This window comes from Atractosteus spatula, chromosome 16 (genome assembly GCF_055471065.1).
Source record: "Atractosteus spatula isolate fAtrSpa1 chromosome 16, fAtrSpa1.hap1, whole genome shotgun sequence".
Taxonomy (NCBI): Eukaryota; Metazoa; Chordata; class Actinopteri; order Semionotiformes; family Lepisosteidae; genus Atractosteus; species Atractosteus spatula.
The window spans coordinates 7,184,127-7,210,310 of NC_142721.1; the positions used below are offsets into that span (position 1 = coordinate 7,184,127).

General features: G+C 36.9%; 2 protein-coding genes across 2 annotated transcripts in view; one reads left to right on the forward strand and one right to left on the reverse strand.

Moving 5' to 3' along the window:
- The first annotated feature begins 9,177 nt into the window (after nt 1–9,177).
- cyp2r1 (cytochrome P450 family 2 subfamily R member 1) lies at nt 9,178–15,195 on the forward strand. The gene is made up of 5 exons (XM_088935145.1): nt 9,178–9,491; nt 10,278–10,419; nt 12,428–13,060; nt 13,330–13,663; nt 14,028–15,195. Exons 1-5 carry the CDS (start codon nt 9,255–9,257, stop codon nt 14,200–14,202), a joined length of 1,521 nt encoding a protein of 506 aa, XP_088791271.1. The 5' UTR covers nt 9,178–9,254; the 3' UTR covers nt 14,203–15,195.
- Nucleotides 15,196–19,747: 4,552 nt separating this feature from the next.
- The window catches only part of pde3b (phosphodiesterase 3B), a 69,774-nt gene continuing 63,337 nt past the window's right edge, over nt 19,748–26,184 (reverse strand). Inside the window, exons 13-16 of the mRNA XM_088934805.1 lie at nt 25,497–25,700; nt 25,155–25,316; nt 24,597–24,834; nt 19,748–23,672 (exon numbers count right to left, since the gene is read on the reverse strand). Of these exons, the coding sequence (XP_088790931.1) occupies nt 23,467–23,672; nt 24,597–24,834; nt 25,155–25,316; nt 25,497–25,700 (810 nt within the window). The 3' untranslated portion in view covers nt 19,748–23,466. The remainder of the gene's footprint in view (nt 23,673–24,596; nt 24,835–25,154; nt 25,317–25,496; nt 25,701–26,184) is intronic.

Genomic DNA, 26,184 nt, shown 5'->3' on the forward strand with positions numbered 1-26,184 from the left:
GCTTGCAGTTAAGGTGTACATCCCTATATATGTATGACAAAGGTTTGTGTATCCACTGTGTAGGTGTTTAATTATCATCCATCAGCCAACCACAGCCTTCGGCTGCAAAGGCCAGCCAATCGACGCCCATCTCTTGGATCTGCCACACTAACAAGGGATATGGCACTCAGATTACGTCATTCTTTAGTCACTAAGTGCTCCATTCACAAAATCTGCCAGTCATTTGAACCATTTGATATCTAAATTTACCTTGAGATCATTAATTAAACAGGAGCAAATCAAATAAACGACCATGGAAATCATGCCATGCAATAAATATTTTATAGGTTTCCAAAAAAGTAACATTGCATGCTATTTTTCAAATGCCAAATCAATAAGCACTAGATGTAGCACTTGCTAGCAGAGCCATCTGCTGTGGAGCATAGCATACTGCAGACGCACATTCATATATCCATACTCATCGATACAAGCAGGCTGCTCACTGATTTGTTTGAAGCAGCAGTGTGCACAAATTGTATTGTTCAGTGTATTTTTGGATATGGGACCACAACTGAGGATGTTCTTACTGTTAAGTATCTGAAATAGTTAAAATCACACTTTGTCAAGTGGATAGAAATTAAGCTCTTTTATGTATGTTTAAACTACAGCATGGTATTAGTGGTAACATATTTTGTCTATTATTAACAGTATATTATTTTTTTACGTGAAATAATCTACTTTGAGTGTAACTCGGAGCTAGTTCTGTGCTTGTTGGAGTTTTCAATGGTGGTATGTAAGTATATTTCTAGAATTATTATTTACTTAACGTTTTGAGAAAAAATGTATCTTATAATTCTTCACAGTTATCTTCTTGAATTGCATTAATCCTTAGTAGTTCTAATGCATATCTATACAGCAGACAATGTGAATAGTTTAAAGCCAATTATAAAGCTGTTTTTGAGTGGTATCATCTAATTCCTTTTATTTTTCATTATTGGGGAGTGTATCATAAAGCATTCCAGCAGAAAGGCTTCCTCTGCGTCACACAAGAACCCCATTAGTGTGGATGAGCCTTTTAGTGCTATTGAACTAAGCAGATGACAGAACTAGTAAATCACATGAATTAGACACAGGCAGGCATCCAGGCTCTGCTGGAGCGTGATGTAAACTGGAGGTATATAAAAATTAATTCCTTTATTTTTATTTAAGATGTAGTTCTATTGTATGTCCAGAACCCATTCTTTAGGGACACTAGTAACAACCTGTTTTTAGAGTTATGTTTTCAGCCTAGATAAAATTCCTGAATGAGAGCACATAGCAGCTCACTGAGATGCATAAAATGAAGTAGATTTTCTCTGTTAATTTTCCTGCAAGCTGCTTTAGGATTTCAGTAAGTGACCAGTTGTACAAAGAGGTTATTAAGGATAAACTGAAAACATAATAATGGTCTTATCATTAGGAAATTCCTTTGAATGTCTAAACTCTTCTTAATGAAACATGTTGATCAGACATCACCTAAACATACATTTACAGTTTTCAATAAATATAAATCAGTGAACAACCTTGTTTGTTGAATATTGACACTACATAAACATATGCAAATGTTTTTGTTTCTTGTGCCTTATCTGACAATTGCATACATTCATTTTTAATATATGTTATACAGTATGTATACAAATTGAATAGAGCACATAAAAATCAATTTTATGTCCTTTAAGTAAGGATAAAAGAGGTAAAATTATTATATATATTCATAGAGAGGGAGAAATGGATATGACTATTTCTCAATGAAATCTATTGCATCTGGCATTAAAGAAGAAGATACATTTAATGAAGACATTTTTAAAGTCAATACTGTAACCTTTTCCAGCTATTCTTATTTTTGTATCTTTCTATCCACCCAAATGGGCATTATTGCCTTATTCTTAAAGATGTTTTCTCGATCTGAAGTGATGTCAGAGTCTTATGAATGAAATAAGTATTTTACTTCCCTCATTCATAAATAAGGGCTAAAGCTGTGTATCTAGGTTTTTTTGTTTATTTTTATTGAGGAATATCTTTTCATCTTGTCAAATAATCAGTATTTTATTCTTTGACATTTACATAATTTCTTTAAAAAAGCATTTATACATAAGTGCTTGTTTTCTTTTTATTTTTGTAAGCATGCTCTGTGGTATCTTTGTATGCTAACTATGTGTGCAAAGACAACGTGTACTTTCTGAATCTGCAATGTACTGTAATTCAATGAAACAAATTTTGCAGTAGGTTTTCTGTTCCAAATGGCAGCGGAAGCGGTTTTCCAGTAAATCTAGCTTCAGAAAAAACAGGCTAAATCAGAATCAGAGGCTCAAATAGGGAGCATTGCTGCTGCAAAGGACTTAACCTCTGCTTGTTATTCTATATTAGAATTAGCCACTATGAGTCTTATTCAAAACTTATTTCCTACAATATTCACTTAACCCCTGATTTTGCAACACAGATATTCAACAATGAAGCTTTAAAGTCTTACCTGATTCATCCAGAATGGTCAATTAAACAGCACTATACATTATTTACATTTTTATGGAACTACTGTATCAGACGTCATTTTTCCAATGTTAAATAAGCATAGTAAGCTTATTTTGATGGATGATGCACTATAAATGTATATGTCCCTTATAGGTACATATAGAACTGTAAATACAGTGTCTTGAAACTAAAAGAAAACATGCAATATGTAACTGCTCATCCATTCAATTTGTTTTTCATAGCTCTTGGTAAAATCCAATAAAAAAATCTTACAGTGTGGGTAAGCTGTGCTGTAGTCTTAAAAACAGCAATGAACTGCTAAATGCAATTCTGAAGTAGGGAATCTAATGCTAATTCCCTGTGGTCTTAAACAGGACTAAATCTCTATGTGTATTTTGCAAACTTTATAAATATACAATAGATAGCTGTGATTGATCAAACATATAACTGATAGATATGGAAGGGAACTACTCTACTCTACCTTTTAAATGTGGTTTTAAACAATATAGCATAACCAGTAATATACGACAGTGACATCTGTAGAGGATGGCATGCTGCAATTAACCTTATCTTTCACTCTTAAGTGCTCATGGCCCAAGACCTCTGCATGGTCCTGAATTACAATTTCCTTTTCAAAAACTAGCTGCATTCAGCTCTTAAGCCTTTGTAGCAAACTCTCTGATCAATTACTCTCAAAATCTAATCAGTCCGAGTCACAAAGTGGAATGTTTACCAATCACAAATCAATCTGTGTGTACATGTGCTCTTTCTATTGTGTTTCTTTCATCAGTTTAAAATGTTTAACATTTGTGCACCTGCAGACTTGAGTTGTAATGGGATTAATATTTACATATGCCAGAACTACAGTCAGACCTTAAAAATGGAAAAAAATACTATACAGATCCGGCTCTCTGGCACAAGAGGTAATTAGACTTTATATATGGGTTCCTAATAAGTGCAGCTTAACTTTAGATACAAACAATTGTGTTTACAAAGTATTATCTGTGTATGTGCTGGGACATTATGTTTTAGATGTTCCACATCAGTCTTTTTTCTGAGACGAATGTGCTTCAGGTCCTCAGCAGCATTTTCAGTTGCTCCCAGATTTATTTGTACTCTTGGTTAAATAGGAAAAAAAATTCATATAGCAGAATAGGTCCCAGATTGGATAATACCTCACTTAAATTGTTATAATGTCATTATAATAGTAACTAAAAATTTAACCATAGTATCAGTACAGACAACAAATTCATATTTGTGATACAAAATTGAATTCCAGAAACCTATTGGGTCACATTTATTCACACCTCAAAGTATCCTCTACTAATGTTACTGTTGTATATAATTTGGAAGAGCAGAGGCAGACTCCTGAACTGTAGAGAGGCCTCCACCTCTAAAGGTTTCCTGTTTCTCCCAGGTTATAGATGGACGTAATAAATGAAAAAACTGTAAAAAGATTGATAAAACGTGTAATCTACCACTTTCCACTATAGTTTTCATTACTAATACATTTAAGACTACTGATATAGTAACCACACTGCCAGGATGAGGACGCAATCTTGCTACCATGAGCTGTGAACAAGTGGTTTGGAGGTGACTGTAAATCCAAAAGCAACAGCTGGAGCTCTCCAACGCACACTGGCATCTTCAGAATACAAAGCATTGACACCTACCTCTCCAAATCCCCTGCATGGATGTGGCGTTCATAGCTGGCTGGTAAGAAAGAAACCTCTTCTCATGATGAACCAAAAACGAGGCAACTCAAACTCACCAGACAACATTTGAAGGATTGAAACATTGTATTATAGTCAGAGGAAATGTAAATTGAGCTTTCTGGACGTGCTCAGCAGGTTTATGGTTGGCGTTAAAAAGGAGAGCTTACTGTGAAATGTTTTGGATGTTTATTGTGTTTTGTTCTGGGTTTTTTGCATCTGCAGAATGTAGATGTTTTGACTGGCTCAATCTCAATCTCCAGTCCAATTGAATATTTGTGATTCTAACACAAGATGGCAGTTCACTAATGGAAACCAAAAGGGCTAAAGGACTTGGAGCAAATTTACATTGAGGAATATTTAGACAATTCCTTATTTACTGTATATGCCAGAACCTTATAGTGTAATCCCCACCAGAGGTGGATTTACACAATACTAGAGGGGTGTGAATAAATGTGATTCTAAATGTATTTTCTGAACTTGAATTAAGTCACATCGACGAATATGACTATGCTCTGTTCAAAGCTATTAGGATTATTATATAAAATATTTTTAATTAATACTAGAAACATTATCCAGCAAATCTTTATTTAATGTTTATTGTTCCTATTTCATCAGGGGTATGCTTACATTTGGGGGGAACTGTACGTCTTGGATTATTTTGTATGTATTTTTTCTTTGAAACTGCTGTATAAAATGGCTCCTTGTTAGAACTACTTAAAACTGATTAATTCTGATTGCCTCATACAGTAGATCATTGAAAACTAACCTAACATAACTAACCCTAGACACCTATTCTCCACCATCAACAGACTGCTAAAGCCAAACTGCCCCACCACATTACCTGCCTCATCCTAACTTTTGTAAGACATTCTTAGAGTTTTTTAGCTCCAAGATTGACAACATCTGGCATCACATTCTCTCCATGACTCCTCCCTGCTTGTCCAGCTTTACTGGTTCTCTTCTCTCTAGTTTCTCTCTGCTTGACTCTGCATGCCTCAGTTAACTGACGTTCGCATATGAAATCCACCGCCTGCCTTTTAGATCCCATTCCCACTGCTTTATTTCAATCCTGGTTCACTACTCTCTGACCCGTTGTTCCTCACCATAATAAATGAATTCTTGAGCACTGGTGTGGTATCTGTGATCTTCAAACCTGCTGCTGTTACCCCTGTGCCAAAAAAATAAATATGGCTCTGGACATCCTAAACAATTTTTGCCATATTTCCAACTTAAACTTTCTTGGAACACACTGTTACAATTCAGTTAAATAACCATCTCTTCGCAGAAAACCTCTCTGAACCCCTCCAATCTGGTTTCCAACAACTTCACTGCACAGAAACTGCTCTGGTTAAGTCACTAATGATCTTCTTCTGGTTTCTATCCTAATTATTCTTGACCTCAGTACTGCTTTTGACACTGTTAACAATGATATCTCACTTTCTTGTCTGGGGAATGTGTTTGGTGTTACTGACACTGCTCTTAAATGGTTTGTTAAAGTCTTACCTCACTGACCACTGTCACTCTCTCTCTCTTGATGGCTTTAACTCTGAAATTGGACTCGTTAAGTCTGGCATTCCTCAGGGCTCAATCCTGGACCCCCACTTTTCAGAATTTCCCACTTGGTCAGCTATTAAGATCACCTGGTCTAAATTATCATGTCTATGCTGATGATACTCATAGAAATCCATGCCAAGCCTGACTCTTATGTGTCTGTCTCTGCTCTCACTAATTGCATCTCTGACATAAAAAAACGTGGATGAAAACTGCAACAAATTATTATAAAAAAAAGAATATAAAATGGCATACAATTCCAAGTGATTTTTATTACATTTTCAAGAGCTAAATGCACTTAATGACAGATTGCCAAATATAATATAAAAGGTGAGGCACCAAGGTGCCTTGTCCCTAATTCTCTCAGGTTAAAAGACTCAACAAAACAGAGAATTTAGATCAAAGTGTATGACAAACATTTGCACACATAGAAAATACACCCACAAATTGCAGAACTGCATGTCACAAAATAGACAACTTGCTTTGCAATGTGAAGAGAGGCAGATGGCTTAAGAATTCACTTCTCAGGTCTGTAAATTGTCTTCACTGCAGCAAACAATACTGACTGGCAGCTGGTCTTGCCATATTGGGAGAGATCGAAAATGGTCTACAAAAAATAATTTGGCTATTTAAAAAATGACATGGCTTGCCACTTAAAGAATTAAAAAGTGTTATTTTAACATATGTATACAAGAATAAAAATATTTTACTTATTTACTTAATATTGCTATTTAATATTTTATATATTTAAAATAAGCACATCTCCATGGCTACCAGATGTATAAATGGTAGAAGATGATAGTATAAAAGAAAAGATTTTCGTGATTCATGTTCATTGTTCATTTGAATGTTAAGAATTACCCTTTTTCATTTTTAAATTTGACAGATTCAATATGAAGCAGTAGAGACATGTCTCAAGTGCATTTATTAGATTATCCTTCTGTATGAAAACAAAACTTTTCATCACACCTGAACACTTACTAAAATGAAATGAAGGCTCTCCTGAAAGCATTGGATTGGAAAAAAAAGTACTGCTATGGGTTAAGAGACGCATTTATTACTATTAGCTCTATCAGTATCTCAGGAAATTGAATTTGTAGCAGAAGCAGGCATATAGCTGTATCATTATTAAGGCAACAGGATAAGTGTAGCTGCAGTAAGTAAGTTGTACTGCTTATGATTTATAGTAAATAAACAATGGACAATGAAGTCATAGTGAATCACTAACAATTTTAAGAAAATCTGTTATAATCTGTTGTGTTTTGCTTGCAAACGTGCATCAGGTTAGGATTGTGATTGAATTTTGCTTACCCCTTACAGTGCAATTTCTTCATTTAGTAGGGCTTCTTGTCTTTTTGTTTTGTAGTCTTCTGGGAAATTTTTAGTTTTGTGTAAATTCAGAAGCTTCACATTAATGCATGAAAGTGCTTTGAGTCCATTATCTGTGGGGTCTGAGCTCAATGGTATTTAAAATTTGTTGATTGCTCAATTGTACTGTCTGTAAACCTCTTCTGTGGTACTTTCACTATTCCCTATTGAAATGTGGCTTATACTTTGGCATGATTCTTCTGATGAATATTGATTTTAATATTGCTTCATGATCCTGACACCTTCTTTTTTGTAAAATACATTCTGTAATAAAGTCTAATGCTATATTGAATTTAGATGAGCAGTGCATTAAAAGAAACCCATGGAAAACTATTGTATTGGATATGAAAGCTAAATACCAGCTGGTTTAGTTCTAAGGATATGCAGCACAGTAAATAGTCATCTGTGCTAATGAGGAACAATTTCAAAGAAAGTCAGTGAACAGGAAATTTAACAAAATCTGTTTGCATGCCAAAGGGAACATTGTAGTGCTTACATTCAACAAGGGGTTTCGTTAACATTTCCACCATTTCCACCCAGGAGAATAGTGAATCAATCAAACACAATAGGTCAGGATTTGAGAGAAAGGGAAGTGAGGTGAAACGAGAATAAAGAAAGTACTTTTTTTTCTACTAAACTCTATCTTTTGGCATAATTTCAAGGGCTGTGTAGGAGTTTATTAATGCTGTTCAAATTTGGCAGGTCTTTTAGAAGGTTAAGTTGAAGGCAATTAAAACATGTGACCTGTCGCCAGCCACTGCGATTATTTATGTTTTTCAGCTAATGAAGATTTAAAAATCAAACTATAAATTAAATGTTTAGTACACAATACAGTATGACTGGTTAAAGACACTTGACATGGAAAAAAGCAACACTGGTAGTCAATGTTTAGTGCAATTAATCTGTCCGCCTGACATTAAACAGAGACTCTATAATAGTACTCTTGGGGCTATAAGACATAGGCAAACAACTCCAATCTTTAGTTAGGCCAAGAGCATATCACAAAAAAGACAATTTTTTGTTAAAAACAAGCAACGTACAAGTCTACCCAAATTATCATATCTAGTATCACAGTGATAAATGAAATCCATGCAATTATTTAGGACACATTCAGTGAGTAATAATTCTTAAATAGCAGATTTTAACTTGTTTACTCTTGTTTCGTAGTAGGTAAAGTCCAGACTAGTCCAGGTATGCCTTAATATTTCATAGTGCAGTGTTAGGTCTGAAGTACCGGAGTTTGTAAGACCTACAATATTATACACTGGAAAACTATATACTGTAAATATTATTAGTCACAGTATTACACAAAGGATATCTATATACTGTAAATATAGTTAGTCAAAGTATAGCCATTGTGAAAAGTTGTCTATGATTTCAATAACCCATCACACAGGTTTTACTGCTTGTTTCAAGCTTGTGGGTGTAGGTGTTTCTCTACTTCTGAAGGTAACTACACTTATTTGTTTTTAATACAATCCTTTACTTAAAATTAGTTTTAAATAAGGAAACAACAATTCTGACGTACAGTGATGACCTGGAGATGTCCTTCTTATACAACAGAACATTGATTGGAGGACCTTGCTAAAGGGTACAGCAGTAGCCTCCTACCCTGGATTTGAACCCATAACTCTCTGGCTCTGACTCTAGAGCCCCTGTGTACTACCCACTGTTGTTTCTGTGGCAGATGTTTTGGGGGGGAACTTAGCGTATTATATAAATATTACTGGGCAAGGAGATCAAAAACTGCAGGACCTTGTAATTTATTAATTACAGAAACAGAAACAAATACTAATTTTGCAACACGCGATAATTATTTGAATTGAGCTTACCATTTCATTGCAAAACAAGAGCATTTCAGACGGTCTACAGAACAATTTATTCTTCCGACCGTTTACAGTTAAAGCAGCTCCGTTTTCCTAAAGTTATGTTCCACTGACTGACAATTCCACATTCTAATCAAAGTTCATCAATAGTAAGGAAACGTTACTTCGCCTAACCAATCTTGGCGAACTAGAGGCGGGCACTGTTACAACATGTGTGCCGGAGAACGTGATACAGTGTATAGCAATATTTGCTATAAGGAGAGTGAAGATTAACTTGTGAAACGGCTTTAGTTCATACAAATTGAAAATGGCAACGGCAGGGGCGAGTGCTCTCCTGTCACTGTCATCCAGGCAGGCTTTCGTTGCTTTCGGCAGTTTGGTAATTACCTTTCTGTTTTTCCTGCTGATCCGTCAGCTTGCTAAGCAGAGGAGACCCAGAGGTTTCCCTCCGGGACCTACACCTTTGCCTCTAATTGGGAATATCCTGTCTCTCGCTTCGGAGCCGCACGTCTACATGAAGAAACAGAGTGAAACCTACGGACAGGTAGAACTTTACACACGTCAGCCATACATTTATTCCAGATCGTGATTTATTCCATCAAGACACGAGAAAGAAACAGATATACTGTAGACAACTTCACCTTCCGAAGAAATAAAGTACGGTGTTATTAATACTCTTAATCACAGAGTACAGTGCCCGGTTTGCGAATCGCCGTCCTAATGTCCCCCGAGTACATGATAAACTAGTCTGTAGGATCATATTATTCATAACATTGCAGGGATACGGAAAACATGGCAACAAAGCATCTTTTGTCTTTCAAGTGTGTCAAAGGTTAAAGCTAAGATCATCTAAATTATGTTCTTAAATTGCATCAGCCTACTCGTACTAGAAAAAAATGCTATTTGGGCATTGCAAAATGCCTGGAAGCATTTTGAAGTCAGAACTGCTGAGTTTGCTCTTCTGAGAACTTCATCATCGTGGTAAAAGAAGTATTCGAAACTTTGAAGGAATAAAATCTCACACCACTGGCAATGAAAGTGGAAATTTGATAATGTTGTCACTGTTCCTTTGCATACATATACACAATTTGTATTGCATACAGCTATTTCAAAATGAAGGACTTAAATTCTGTAAAACAAAATACAATAATCAATAAGATCTCTGTTTTTCTAACTTTATAGCAGTGTTACAAGGTGGAAAGTCAATATGTATCGCAGCAATACAGAAACCGACACATTATGATGATTGTATCAATTTGCATGAATCCAAAGCGCTTTGTGTAAAGGTCAATTGTGATTATTCATCTATGTACTATTTATTTTTTTAAAGATTTTTAGTCTTGACCTGGGTGGCATATCAGCAGTTGTGCTTAATGGTTACGATGCCATTAAAGAGTGTCTTTCACACCAGAGTGAAATTTTTGCAGATAGACCTTCACTGCCTTTATTTAAAAAGATGACCAAAATGGGAGGTATGTGCAAATTCTTCATTGTTTGCCTTGTTATAATAAGTTATTTGTTATGATCCCTCTGTTGACTGTAAGCACTAAAAACACTGCTTGAAAGTAATTCATGAGTCAATCAAAGCTTGTAAACGTCTGGTCTATTCAGACACTGTATCATGAGAAGTGGGAAGAAGTGAAGAAATGAAATTTGGTTTGCACACAGGTAGGACTATGGGGAATAACTTTTCCATGGTACATGATAGTGGGTACAGATCAGTTTCAGCATCTGTGTGCGGTGTCCTTCCAATTTTTCCAGCTATCACAGACACAAGTAATGATGACATTGTGAGTCAGTGCAGCCCCCTCCAGTGTGTCCTGTCATTGTCCATGGTAATGTGTTCATAGTGTCTCATTTGTATATCTGAAATAATCCTTCGATGGTGCAAGTTTCACATTACTATTATTATTGTTATTTGAGCCCTCCACATTTCTGTACAAGCGCTGAATATGTGCAGATACAGTTCATTGAAATCGCAAAAGACAAGTCTATTGTCTTGACTCATAAACAAGCAGTCAAAACATTCAGCAGTTACAGACCGGTTTTGCCCTAACTCGTCTAGGGACTCTTCAATGCAATGTTGCCATGTCTTGACTATGCTCTTATTGTAGTTTTGCCCTTTGTTTTAACTGGAAGTTCCGCTTGTTGCAAAAGAGGAAGATACCCCAAAATAAAGTAAGAGGCATCGAGCCAAGATATGTTTAAAGGTTGTGTGCCACCTTAGCAACAGAACACACCCTAAATAGTCCAAAGTCACGTTTAGGCTAAAGACACCAGTAAAGACATATTTGTGGAGGCACAATGTTAAATTGAAATTAATATTAAAATGACTAATTATCTTTTATGCAAAGAAGGCATTTAACAAATAATACCCTGATGGGGTCTCTTGAGCGCAGTGTAGCTATAACTTGACTGTGCTTTTGTCATTATTTTGTTTTTCATATCATCTTGCTCCAGTCAATATGTACTTATATAGTACATATTGACCTCAATGTTATAAAATAAATGCTTCCTGTAAACAAACGGAATGAGAACTGATCTAAAGACGAAGTTCTCTTCAGACTTTGGAACCTCTTGGAGTGAACATTCCAATTCTGATATCACCACATCATGCAGAGAAGTTTTGAACAACAAGTCTATTGCACTGTACAGTCATCTTTTGATGTGATTTCAGACATGCATTTTGAAGTTAGTCCAAAGACTGCTCCTTTTTTTTTTCTTTTAGTCTTTCTAAACAGTTGAAGACTTTGGTCCAAAATGTCATTATACAAATGATTTTTGAGGAGTAGGTTGAACTGCAGTGCACAAAAATATTGACATTTCCATTTTACATATTGTTTTCTTTCTCAGTTATACAAAGCTTTAAATTATTTGGTAAATAATTTCAGGATCTGAAAAAAAATACTTTTTAATATTGTGTAACCTTGTGTACTACATAATTATTTCCTTTTATTTTTCTAAACAGCTGAAGAAGGAAATTTGTTTGAAACTTCCTGAAGAAAATGATTTATGAATGATTGAACCCTTGTGTGCAACTTAAAAACTTTTATTTAAATATATATTTAAATGTGTTGTCCTGTTTCTAACCTCACCCAGTGTAGTACAAAGCTCAGAATTGATCTCTCTCAAAACAGATTCAACATTAAAAAATCAGAGACTGGGGATAAGGCAGCACTGTTTAAAAGTGAACTCCTAACTTTTAAATTAAGCATACAAAAATAAATCAATACATCTAATAATTATTAACTCAGTGTGCAGTCCTTATGTCATCAGGCCAGTGTTTCGAACACAGTATATTTTGCATGTGCATTAAGTTTTGTTGACTTAGACAAATGACTTTTCTGTTTCATTTAATTGATTCATCTGTTACAGAACCAACAAAAGTTAGAATTAACGTTAAGCAAACTAATTTTATGTAATTTTGAAATTATTAGTTCTAGGAACTACTTGTTTCTCCTTCCTCTTTGTTTTATTTAGGGCTTCTTAATTGCAAGTATGGCCGGGCTTGGATAGACCATCGCAAACTCGCTGTCAACAGCTTCAGATACTTTGGCTATGGCCAAAAGTCATTTGAAAACAGAATCTCGGAAGAGTGTATGTTTTTTGTGGATGCTATCGATGACTACAAAGGAAAGCCTTTCAATCCCAAACACCTGGTCACGAACGCCGTGTCCAACATAACCAACCTCATCATCTTTGGAGAACGCTTCACGTACAATGACACGGACTTCCAGCACATGATCGAAATATTCAGTGAGAACATCGAGCTGGCTGCCAGCGGGTGGGCGTTTCTCTACAACGCCTTCCCATGGATTAAGATTCTTCCTTTCGGAAAACACCAGAAGCTTTTCAGAAATGCAGCCGAGGTATATGATTTCCTGCTGAAGATAATTGACCGCTTCTCTCGGAACAGAGTGCATCAGTCCCCGCGACACTACATTGATGCCTATTTCGATGAGATGGAGCAAAATGCTAGTGATCCCGCGGCTTCATACTCCAAAGAAAATCTGATATTTTCTGTAGGTGAGCTCATTATTGCTGGGACAGAAACAACAACTAACGCATTACGTTGGGCCATGCTCTATATGGCTCTTTACCCAAGCATGCAAGGTAAGCACAACTGTATAACACCCTGCATCACAAGACTGAAAATACAGTAACTTGATTCACTGGGATATGACAGTAAGCAATCATGTGACAGCGCGAGTTGCCACAAAGCTTAATTCTTTCTCTCTGAATGAACACGATCATTACTCTCTAACAACAGTTCAGAAAGTAAATGGAGATGGGTATTACATACATTATTCATGACTGAAATGATATACAGATTACAGTGGGCTAAGTGCTGCAGCTAACCTGATTGTCTTGTGCTTTCCTAGGTAAGGTGCAGAAAGAGATAGACAGTGTTGTTGGAAAGAGCAAGCTACCTTCTTTAGATAACAAGCCTAAAATGCCATTTACTGAAGCTGTGCTGCATGAGGTCTTGCGCTTCTGCAACATAGCGCCTCTTGGGATTTTTCGGGCGACTTCTGAAGACGCGGTTGTGAGGGGATATTCAATACCACGGGGGACCACAGTGATAACAAATCTGTACTCTGTTCATTTTGATGAAAAATACTGGAGCAAACCCGAGCAGTTCTCTCCAGAGAGGTTCCTAGACTGTCATGGGAACTTCATTAAGAGAGAGGCCTTTGCACCGTTTTCATTAGGCAAGTTTACGCTCCATATTACTTAACAGAAAACCTGTCAGTGGCTAGTAGAGACCCATCGTTCTTCAGAGCTACTGTACATTCTCTCCTTATACTACTACTAAAAATAATAATATTATTCTGTAGCTTATTACTTTATTGTAATTTGTACAAGCCCATGAATGTACTATGTTGATTTTCTCTGAACAAAAAACATATGCAAAAGCACAACCTACCTTGTTTTGCTAGAGTGTAAATGACAAGATCATTCTAACTAGATCTTAGGCCATCAGCTGCTTTGATACATTCCCATTCTATAATAATTCTGTCTGTTTTCCAGTGTTGAGTGGCTTCTTTGTCATGTTTTTGTATATTTAATTGCTAGGAAGAAGACACTGTCTTGGGGAGCATCTGGCGAGAATGGAGATGTTCTTGTTCTTCACAACATTGCTTCAAAGGTTTACTCTTCAGTTTCCCCAAGGGTCAGAACCAACTCTTACACCCAAACTAGGAATGACTCTACAGCCTCATCCCTATCTCATCTGTGCCATCAGGAGGCAGTAGCACCCAGAACTGTACAGTATGAGTAATTATGAGTAAACTCAGGGACATGGATCACTGAAACCCAGTGCAGTTAAAGTGCTTTCACACCAGCAAACCTCAAACTGAAGAAGGCAGTTTTTAATTCCATTTTTTAATGGTGCAAACATAGTCAAATATTTTCAACTGAACACTCCGTCAGAGCTGTCTGGTTGCATTACATGAATTATGAACCAAAAAAAGGTAGTTTGCAGCTAACTTGCAATCAAAGAATAAGAAAATGGGTTTTAAGTGGAAATATTGGTAATTAAAAAAGGTAAAGATGAAGACCTTCAAAATCCATCCATAAAACCTTGCACATTTTTCTCTTCTCCAAGGTGACAAATTCTTGGTACTCTTTTATAATGACTCTTTCAAGAGAACTTGTTATCCAGTTAAATGTTAACTTTAATGTAAATTACTGCACCATGTCAGGGGCACAGTGGGACTAATGATCTACCTGCATTAGAGTGTGTCCTTGCTATACAGTGAGTAATCTGCATTTTATTGTTGCCCATTTACTGAATGTTTAGTCTGATATGGACATTTTATTAATGTTGCTTTTCTTTTAGATTTTTAAAATAATTTTATGTTACAATAAATGTTAACTGGTCTGGCCAGAAAAAAAATAACTTAAAAGTTTGTAGTAAAACATTTGATATGATTTACTAAAGCTGTGAAGTTAAGAGTAACACACGAGGAATACAATCAAAAATTAGATTTAGAGATTTTGTTGAAAAAGCATGCCTTTTCAGAGATACAACTGTAGAAATAGCAGTTACAGTATTTTTATTTTAATGTGTATTGCAATACTCTGTTCTTATTACAGTATTCTGTTTTTAAAATCAGATGTTAAAAATGCCTGTTTACAACTATGGTGGAGGTACTGTCTGTCTTTCTCTGTAGACATTGTAAGATACTGAGGTTGTGGAACTGCTTCTTTATTTTCCTTATTAAAGTTCTTGCAAGGATCACTAACAGACATGTATATTTTGTCCATATATGCTATCTCAGAGTTACCAAATGTGTTCTGGTCTTTTAAACACTTAAGAGCAAAGTATTTCCAGATGATGTTTTAAAACAAAATAGAGAAATCAATTAAAAATATTCTACAAAAAATAGAAAATGCAAATTCATTTTCAAACACTTAAAAAACGTTTTTATTATGTGAAAACAGTAAATATTAAAAAGGATTAAAATCACCATACTGTAAGTGAAAGAATGCTTTGAGATGAAGAATATAAAAAAATAGTCCAGCTACAAGAGCAAACTCTTAAATTGTAATATTTATTTGATGCATACTGTAGATTTTGGCAATGACCATTTCCCTATTAATCACTAGAATGTTAAAAATTGTGATGGAGCAAGCTGAGGCTTGGTTCGAGCCTTCTTCTGCTAAAGAGTAAATTGGACATAGTGTACAGTATCTGTCTGGATTGACTGGTTTACCTTCTGTGAAATAAAAGAGTTAATCTGATTGTGTATAATTGGACATTCAACAGTTGCATAGGCTTAGGTGCTGTGTCTACGCTCCTACAGATCAGGGAGGGAGAGAGACTTATTGGAATTTTGAACTGTAGAGAGCTGAGACAGTACAGGACTGTGTAGTCATCTTCTGTGCTTTAACATCAGCAGCCAGTCAGCAGTCCTAACCCCAGTGTAGCTTTGAAAAGATAGAAGGAGCTAATAAAGACCTGCGAGGATCTTGTTATGGATTGGATTTAGAAAAGAGAGATGGATCAAGAGTGAATGTAGGATTTCTTTTTCTTGATATGTATTCCTGCATTGATTTGTTAATTTGTTTAATTAATGATCTGCAGAGTTATGGATTAGTGTTGTTTTTAGTTAGAACCTGGGCGCCAGTGGATAAGCTGGATATGGAGCACCAGTAGGTCTCGGATGAGACCTGGAAGGAGTATCTCCCAGTGAAGGGCAGACTGTGAATGTGCTGGGAGTTCCGGAGTAGGAAAGGGACAGGGGCTTTTCTTCCAGTTAAAGGAAAGACTATCTGTGGATGGGTGGTCCCAATGGAGTTGGCAGGGGTTCCAGGGAATGAAAAAGGAAGAGAATGGAGAACTAAGAGGAGTTTTGTTTTGTTTTTTGGAATTTGTTTGTTCTGGCTCTTCCAATGGAAGGAATAGAGGACTGTAGAGTTCTTCCACAGTAGAAGAGGAACTGAAGATCTGCTGACTAATACCTCTATGATGAACTGTTTGGGGGGGGGTCTAAGCAGGCTATCATAGTCTGGAGGGGTTCTGCAAGCCAAACTGTAACAGACCACCCAAATGCACACACGTCATCTGGTCACATGCTGACTCCGGGCTACAGATTGTAGTTTGAGAGGTTGGCGTTCATCATAAAAATGTTAACCAGAATAGTTTCTATGTAGCTTGTTACAGTACAATGATAACAAATATGTTTAATTTGCCAAGTGTCATCAAACACAAAAACCGTGGCAATGAAAACGTGTTCTTGAAGCCATGAAATGTTGTTCTTGAAATTGGCTGCGTAACCTAAGAAAATACAGAAGATGAGTTTGGAAGTTATCTGATTGAAACCATCATACAGTGTCTACTGCTTTTCTACACCGGGAGGTCTTAAAAGACACTTAAGTACACTGCATTTTCCACTTGTTACAAAGCCCTCTGTATTCAGTTACTAATATTGTGTTGGTGTAATTAAGCTATTAAAGATAGTAGTATAAAGGCATGATACTCTTTGAAAAAGATGAGTATCATTCAGGAGCACAATACAATATGTAACAGACATTCCTTATTGAAAGCCTTATTTCATTTATCTCAGGAGGCATTCAGGTTTTAAATTATTGGCTTATATGTTTATATGTTCAGAAATAGGTTTACAGTAAGCAAGTATGTTCATCAGATTATGTCCAGTTAGGTGAGGGGTATATCCGTAGGTACTTTTTCTGAGGTTCTAAATGTACAGTATAATGTGTACACTGCTGTGGCTGTGCTGTCCAGGGCTTCTTCAGCTTGTTGAGTGCAGAAGAGAGGGTGGGACCCCACTTCGGGCAAGGATTCAGCAGATGACACCCTCAATCCAGTCTCTGGTGCGCCTTAGAAGTCCGACATGATGACGTGCGCTGGCCTGGTTGCGGCAGGAGACCCCCGTTCAGCCTGGCACCGGTTTGCCCTCTGGACAAGCGCCCCGACATGAGTGTCAGCCCGGCTCCTGTGCTGGACTCCTCAGCCCTGGAGCTAAGCACACCTCCGGACCCTGACGGCCCTCCCGGTCTTGCACCTGCTTTCCCTGCACTCCTCCCATATTCTAGTCCCAGCCTGCCTGCCTGCCTGCGTCCCGGGCGATTCCGGCAGACTGTCTTCTACCTCATACAGCCTTTTTGTCTGGGAGCCTGGCTACTGAGAATCCAGACCACACGTGTGGAGTCCGACATCCTGGGCGGGCAAGCTCCTGCGCGCCCTAGCTCTTGGGTCTGCAACATCTTTGTATTGTCCCCTGTTCCCTGGGGGTGGCACCAGGTTATAACACTAGTTACTGCTTGCAGTAACTAGTCTGGTTCTGGTGCCACTGGTCTGGCGAGTGTAACATACACACAATAGCATGAGGTGTACATTAGAAATTGTAATTTGAGAAACTCTGAAAGGGGGTGCACAAGGATCGATTAAATACCATTAACTTTTGCCTAAATTTGTCTCGACAGAATTATAAAGTAGATAGTTCTGTTATTCAGTTGCTTCTGTCCCCTCTGCCCTGCAGCTCACATTAGCCCCAGCTTCATGGTTCTGTGGGGTTGGAGTTTCGTATAATTCAATACTTGCCTTCGCATCCTAAGTAAACACGATAGATACACAACAGTCTACAAGGCATCCGTACTGGAACAGCAAAGAACATTGCTTATACGGTATAACTTACCCTGCAGCAAATAACACAGTCTGCACTTCCTCTGGTCTGCCCTTGGGACCATCCTTTTCAGACAGCACCTCTGATCTCCCCAGCAGTCTTGGAATTGCCCAACTTCCTCCGCCTTCCTCCGTAATCGTTGCATTTGATGTGCATTAAATTTACCATCATTTTTCCAACCCGCATTGTAATGCTGATGTACTTAATTTGTTATTGTTGTAAAAATGCTGCATTTTTCTGTGTTGGATTTAAATTATAGTATCATACTATTACTCCACTGTGTTACTGTGCTTATCCGTATTTTTATTTTTTTCTGCAGATGTTAACTACTGCAGTGAACTACAAAATCCTAAATGGCAGAGCAGATCAGGTGGAAGAATTACTGACCTTCTTTGATTCCCCTAAGGTACCACTATTCACAATTCACTTTTTACTCATGTTTCAAGACTCGTAAAATAAAGAAACCAAAGGTGTAACACATTGTATGTACTGTCCCCAAAAAGAAACTGTGTATGCAATGCCAATGTGATGTATTTGTTATGTGTACGACATACAACAAAATCAGTCTACATATGAATGAAGCATTCCTAAAACTGTTTACACACCTTCATCCAATTGTATAGGTTCTGTATTTAATCCTTATAACAACGGGGAGTGTAAATTCAAACCAGAAGTCAGAAGTGCCATAGCTGTGCTGGATGGATATCTCTGATATTAGGCAGTTTTTGCCGGAACTGCTGTCTGAACTTGATAAAGGAGACATACTACCCTTTTCCATGTGCCCTGGTACATGTTCTGAACATGCCCCATCATTAACATTATGACTGATTTTTTTGCGGTACCTGCCTCAAGAATTCATAGTGCTCGTTTATTCTCATGACTGAACAATCATGGCATCACCGTTTAAGGAACGGCATTTATATTTGCTCCGAATGTCTTCTAAATACTGCATATTCATTCTTGAATTCTTTCTGTTGTTACCAGTTTTTCGTTTGGGGGCAGTGCATTCAATGTATGAATCACAAAAATGAACTGCATGGTACATTTAGAATCTTGCCAAAATTGTTATGCACAGTTTCTGTGTTGGGACAGTACATATATATACACACACACACATTTTAAAATGCCGCCCTTACATTCCGCCTTCTTCCAGCAGTTTAAATCCTAGAATAACAACTTCCCCTTTACCCTGCCACCTTTGTAACACTTACTTTTGCTATTTTAATTACTGTCCAAAGCTTGGTGGTACCTGGAGGGAGAGCTGTACTTTATAAAAATAGTTGAGGGAGCAGTACTCAGGATGGTGCTAACTAATTTTTTAATTCATTTTGAAAATTGATCTTAATGATGGGGGGGATGTTGCGATGGGTAAGAAGTTAAAAAAAATGAAAAAATCTGTGATTAAACAAGTGAGCCACACCAACGTTAACCTATATAAAGTAAACAGTACAATTAAATGCCATACTTTTATCGCATGTCAAAGTCGTAACTTTGAGAACTGAACACAGTCCTATGCAGAACCACTTATAAATTAAGAATGACTTGAATTTACTTCTCTAATAATCTAGACTGCCTACAGTATAAGACAAATTGTTCTTCACATTATGTACCGTATAAATGAACCTATAATTAACTTTGCTTCTGCTACATTTCTGCTGGTTATTTTTTATAAGGGCATTTACACACAAGTAAGGACCTCAGTTTACACAGCAAGAAAGAAGAAACAAAAACAGTATAATATTTATCCTTCTGAAATCAAATTTTCATGAAAAATCTTACACATACAGTAGGTGAAGATGAAAGTTTAGTCAAAACTATAACAAACATTTTTTCTGTCATTTTGAACAACTTCAAAAAAGTGTGGAAATTATTGCTATAAGGGGTCTTGCAAGTAGACCGGTCTTCATTCATTTTCACATCTAATTTCAAAGTTCAGCCTGCAAAATGGAACTTTCAAAAGATCCTGAAAATGTTTTTAGTTTCTAAATCATTTGATAATTCAGAAACTTACAGCTTTTGGTATTTTGAATCCAAGTCATGGGAACCATAGCAACATAATTAATTTAATCTTTAAGGGTGGGAATTGTCACTAGACTAGACAACATCAATAATAAAGAACACCTGTGAGTGTATCTTTTCCGACTTTCCTGGTGTCAAAATGAAAATAAACACAATTGTCAGATGAAATGATACAGCAGGTACAGGGATCAGTGTATTTTCAATTATTGCATGAATGGAAAATCAGTAGAGTGTTATTATGTTTTTATATTTCTGGCTCTTCTCTATGAAATCTTCGTGTGAACATAAATACAAAAACCACAACACCCAAGCAATGGATACATTTCCTCTCAACACGAACCTGGCTGTAAAATGAAGAGTGAAAAATAAATTAAAAAAACACGTCAATTAAAATATCAGTGCAGTCATAGGTCTCGCAGTGGTAACATGAACAGTCTTCTTGGTTAGTAAAATGTTACAATGGCCCATATGTTACGGGTCTTGCAAATGGTTTGGAAATGACGAGACTTTCTACACAAGCAGGGACTTTGAAAGACTTATTCTGTACACATCTTATGGACAAGTTAACAGTGAAGTTTCCGTAAGTCCTGTTACTCACACTGAAGTTCACACTGTACCCTGGGACTGGAGCAGTAGTTATACTGGGTTTGTCATCCACTTGTAAATGACTCACTCCCAGTGCTTCCATCAGTGTACTTGTTAGTTTGTGATGCTCTACAATTAGGCACTCTGGACTCTTTAAATGAGTATTTTGGGTGATCCCATTATTTAGCTATCACCTGTTTGTCAGGGTGTTGTGGGATACAGATTGATTAAATTTAGTAAAAGCAGGAGAGTTTAACCTACCGGTCACACAGCCATTGGTATACACGCATCCACACGCTTGTACAGTCAACAAGGGAAAAAAAAACTGTCCTCTGAGAAAGTATTTTAGGGGTTGTGTTTTATAACATCTTTAAATAACAATAAAACTCTAAAAATGGTTTTCCCCGCTTCAATAGGATCGAATGGTTACATACATACATAACGGTGCTACATAAAGGTGACAACCATTCATAAATGTATTTATGACAAGAACATCCGAGAAGACTGTGGTATATGATGGTGCACAGTGAAGTCAATAAACAATTAGGCTTACAATATAATGAGCAGAAGAATTGAGAAACAGGGCACAGGGGAGCTTTCAGAAACTGCAACCTGCTATGCTGGATAAGCAAATAGATTGTTTTATGTCAATTCATTTTCTGATTGCACTTAATTCATGTTTCTGATTTTTTTTTGTCAGTGTTTATCTATTATCCTCATATTCATTTATTACTGCAAGATGCAGCACGGAAACACTTTCAGGTGGCATGGGACACGATGGGGAACAGAGTTTGGCACCAGTTGTGTTTGAAGACGTAGAGACAAGTGGTTATGATTAGAAACATGACGACACTTTAGCCAGACAAAAACAACAGTTCCCATGGCTCTTCTCACAGATTTCACATCTGTAAATAGTATTAGATAAAAACTCTGGAAACTGGATGATAATTACAGGTTCTCTATGTACAATATTTTTCAGCCACATGTATAAAACAGACGAGTTTGGATACAGTTGACTACTTAAAAAAAAACTATGCAGATATTTTCTGTGCAGAGAATAAAACACTGCTAAATTTGTTTTTTTTAGTAAAAGGTGCACATTTTCATGTAATAGCTTAATTTGCACCACTTGCATGAGAACGTTTATGACTGGATTAAAATTCTATTGTGAAAGAGCTGTGCATATCTTACAATACAAACTCCTTCACAAATGTAAATATACTGTTTTTGTGGAATGTCTAGAGTTCCCATCTTACAGAAAAATAAAAGTATTTTTATTCCTAAACTCAAATTATGTTATAAAATGAAACTGTAACAACACACACATATATAACTTTTTCTGGGGAAAAGTGTGGAAAGCTAACTCATATAATTAATCGGCCTTGGTGTACAGTATGTCTTGCAAAGAATTATCATCTCATGAAAATACTGTTGCTTGTAGAAGGATAAACAATTGAGTGGGTTTATAACAGTGTTTGTTAAAATAATGAATACAGAAAGGCAACTGAAAACCTCTGGTCCTATTCTAATACATGAACAACCTTGTTTATTCAATGTACGATTTTATTTTTGCTGTTCTGCAACTTACTGTATCATAAAAACACTTACAGTAATATCCCTGTGTTTGAGTTTAAGGGATTCTCTCCAAAAATAAATACAAAACTCTTAAATCTTTTTTTTTGGTGATGGGGAGGGGGCATCAACATGAGTTAAATCCACCTCTGAATTTATTCAATAATTTAATGAAGGTGAATTTGAACAGGTAAAACAAGTTTGGTGCAAATTTTCCGTACAAAGAATAAAAACGGTTATTATTACACATAGTTTTACTTACAAGAGTATTAGAAATCATTATGACTTCATGAGCTGAACTCTTGCAAAATAACTATTAATCTAAGTGTGAATCCTGAGTAACAGTGAAAAAATATATATATTAAAATAAAAAAGGAAAAACATCCCTTCGTTGGAACAGTTTTCCTGTTCTGTATGCCGTATGCTATGTGGTAAACAACAATGGACATTCCCAAGTTGATTAAGTTGATTGGCCGCTGTGCATTCCTGGACAAAAAACAATTACAGAAAATAAAACCCAAACAAGGCAGTTTATACACAGCAATAAATGGCATCAAAAATGATGCAGGTGATTTTTTTTTGTTTTCAGTCAAAACGTCAGAACTTGAACATGTTCTAATGATACTGTCCACTTTTCCCAGTCCTCAGTGTTCAGGATAAAACTGTGCAGTTACAGTTTTTTTCTTCATATTCAGTCCGCACTGCAGCGCTCAGTGCTAGGTTCAGACAGGCACATTTTCTGTTTTGTTTTTTTTTTAAATGATGGTGAGTCTGAATGAGTCTCAGCATCACCTACATTTCCATACTTGAACTGTTCACTTTGGTAACTGGTGTCAATAGTTTGAAGGGCTTCATTTTTTTAAATTATATTTTAAGTACCTCATGGAAAGTAAGTGTTCAGTGTTCAACAAGGCAGCATCACAGCTAGATAACGTTATTTTGTTGAAGGCATTCCTACCCTTACTTCCTGTTACATATGCTTGTTTTATTTTCTGAAGTAAGTTTTCTCTTTATTTCCATGGGGCGAAAGTGCAAAGGAGTGGGTCTCCCACTGGTTTAGTGAGAATCCGCTCACAGTATTAAGGCCTTTTCAATGTGACGTGAAACGCATCAGTGTCTGGTGTCGGCACAGTGACAATTCAGTGTGTGTCATATCCTGCGGGGCAGGAGGGGCCACTTCTCCACTGTGGCCTACTGCCTCTCCTCCTCCTCTGCCTCCTCCTCTATCACCTGAATCTCGTCAGATGTCTGAGGTAAAGATGAGTTCTCTATCTGCTGTTTGCTCAGTTCCACTTTGCTCTTCTCTTCCTCCTCGATAGTTTTTTTCCACACCTTGTGATTTTCAGTCAAGTGGTGCATGATGTTGCAGAACAGCCGTCTCCTGGTCTTTCTCCTTTCTGCACCAGAGCAATAAATGGGGGAACGTTCATTAATAAGTCACTGACCCTACTGCTCTAAAGGGGATAACAGTTCAGGAATGCGTGTACTGTTCTGCCAGCTAGAGCAATGTTTGACTACATTCTGCATAAGTTCCAGTAGGTCGCTGAGTCAGCATTCGTAGGCTGCAAAGGAACAGGTAAAGATTTATTCCATGCTGAAAAGAGGCGTTTAGCCTGTGGAGCCTTCTTCAGGTGTGCCTTCTTCTCGACAGCCAAAACGTGCCTCTTTACTTTTCAGCATGAAATAAACCTTCACCTGTTCCCTTACATTCTGCATATCTTTCTGAAAGAGTATAATTGAAACAAACAACACAGGCATATTTCCAGTCACTTTCTTGTGCCTTAACTCCAAATCTAATGTTCAGATCAGTTATTTCTGTGACAGAATTAGTTTTAATTTATAGTACCTATCGTTATTGTGGAATTTAAACATTTCAACAAGCATTTTATGCTTCATCTCCCTTTTGTATTATGTTGTTTTATTGTCAGGTACTGACATTATAAATAACATTTTAGGAGACCTCATTGTTCTATGAAGTTGGCACATTTGTTTACTTCTATAAATAAGTGGGATGCACACAACAGGTTCTTTGACATGGGAGTTTCACCTCTTTTCTTCGCTGTAGACTGAATCAAAGCATTACCTATAAAGGAATTAACTCTGTTTTGAGCACAATGGAGATTCCGGTTAAAGTTCCCAATACTAAAGATTTAACTTGTTAGAGCACATACTGGACAGACCTCTTCACCCCTTAGGATTTGATTTACCCAGTATTTTACCTGATTCAAAGCATGCCTGAATTGCTAAGCAAGTTCAAATGGTGAAAATGGGGTTGGATCGTCAGCACTACTGTTAAAGCAAGATCTGCATATCGTTCTTACTTGGTTCTATGTCCTCCTCGAGGTCATCATCTTCTGTTTCACTTTCTTCCCCATCTTCGACATCATCAGGAGATTCTTCATCAATCCAATGACCTGGTAGGAGTCCTGCAGCATCATAGGAGTTGCAGAGGGGCCCCACGATGTGAGTGATGAAAGACTCCTGCAGTTTTGCCAGCTGAGGGGATGAGCGATCCATGAAGGGGCTGATGGGTAAGCCGAGGCTCGCCTCTTCATCTCCCTGGAAACGGTTCCAAAAAGAAAGCTCTGTTTAGATGATGAAATGGCCAGAGCAAGATTTGCAGCGTTGATCATGCAAGGACCACTGCAGCCACAAAACATCTGGAGTTTTTCCTTAAACAACCCAAGAGCATAAAAAGCCTTTCAGTTGCCTTTCAATCTCCCTTTCAACAATACTGAGCACACTGTGAAACACAAGGTATACACATTATACATACATATAATATATATGTACTTTATCTATTTAATATACATATTTATTTGTATGACACATCTTGAGTATAATAAGCTAGAAATATAAATCACACTGAAGCTGCATACCTGCTCATAAAATTCATTGACAATGCCTTCCGTCCATTTCAAGTGTAATTCTCGACCTTTAGCAGGACCATTGATATCTGCCAGCTTAATGCACACTTGGCAGACCAACAGGCGGTCATTTTCATTAGTCCAGTCTATGCCTGGACTGTTAACATCATTGACCTATATCGGGTAGAAAAAAAAGTATTTTACTATTCATCGTGATACAAATAACTAGCTTTTTTTCTAGCAGAACTGTAAATCGAACAATTTCAAATGAATAACTTCCAAGTGGCCATGAATGGTTCTCTTAAATCTATATTTTAAATGGTGTACTCTTCCAAGGAAGAACTACCACCCCACCTTAGTATTGAACTCTGCCAGAAAATCAAAATGTTTCTTGAGGTCTGTGGCTAAGATAGCTTCAATCACAAGGAAACGAAAGCGCTTGAACTCCACATGGTCCAGGTGAACCAGAAAGTTGAACTCTGGCTGGGACAAGTAGAGACTCCAGGCAGACGCTGCGTGATGGTTTTCCAGGACTGATCTGTCATTGTACAGCACAGCCTAATGGGGGGAACAGAAAAAATGTTATGCTTTCACCTCACATCATCAACCAGGACCTGGGTTTCTTTCTCAGCAGCAATGATCCAGCCAAACCAAGAATAACACTCTGAGCTACAGCCAACACTGATGCCAACTCTGACTTGGTAGCTTTTAATTTTTTTTTCAAAATATTAAAAGAACAGCATAAAAGAGACTGATGAAGATAAAGATATTAATCCATTTGAAAATAAGCCAGAAAGGCATGCTATCTAGTTTTTAGAAAAATTAGAGTCCCGTACCAACATATTTCTGGGACATTTTGCTAATTTAGATCTATGCTATTGATCGGTTATTTAATAATATTACCAAAGACGTAATGGAGCACTGGAAATCTGATCACATGCCAGAAAAGCATCTACAGTACAGCCTTTAAGTACACAAAACTAAAATACATTACATGTACCTCTAAAACGCATTACTTTTACCTATTTTATTTGAAGTTTGA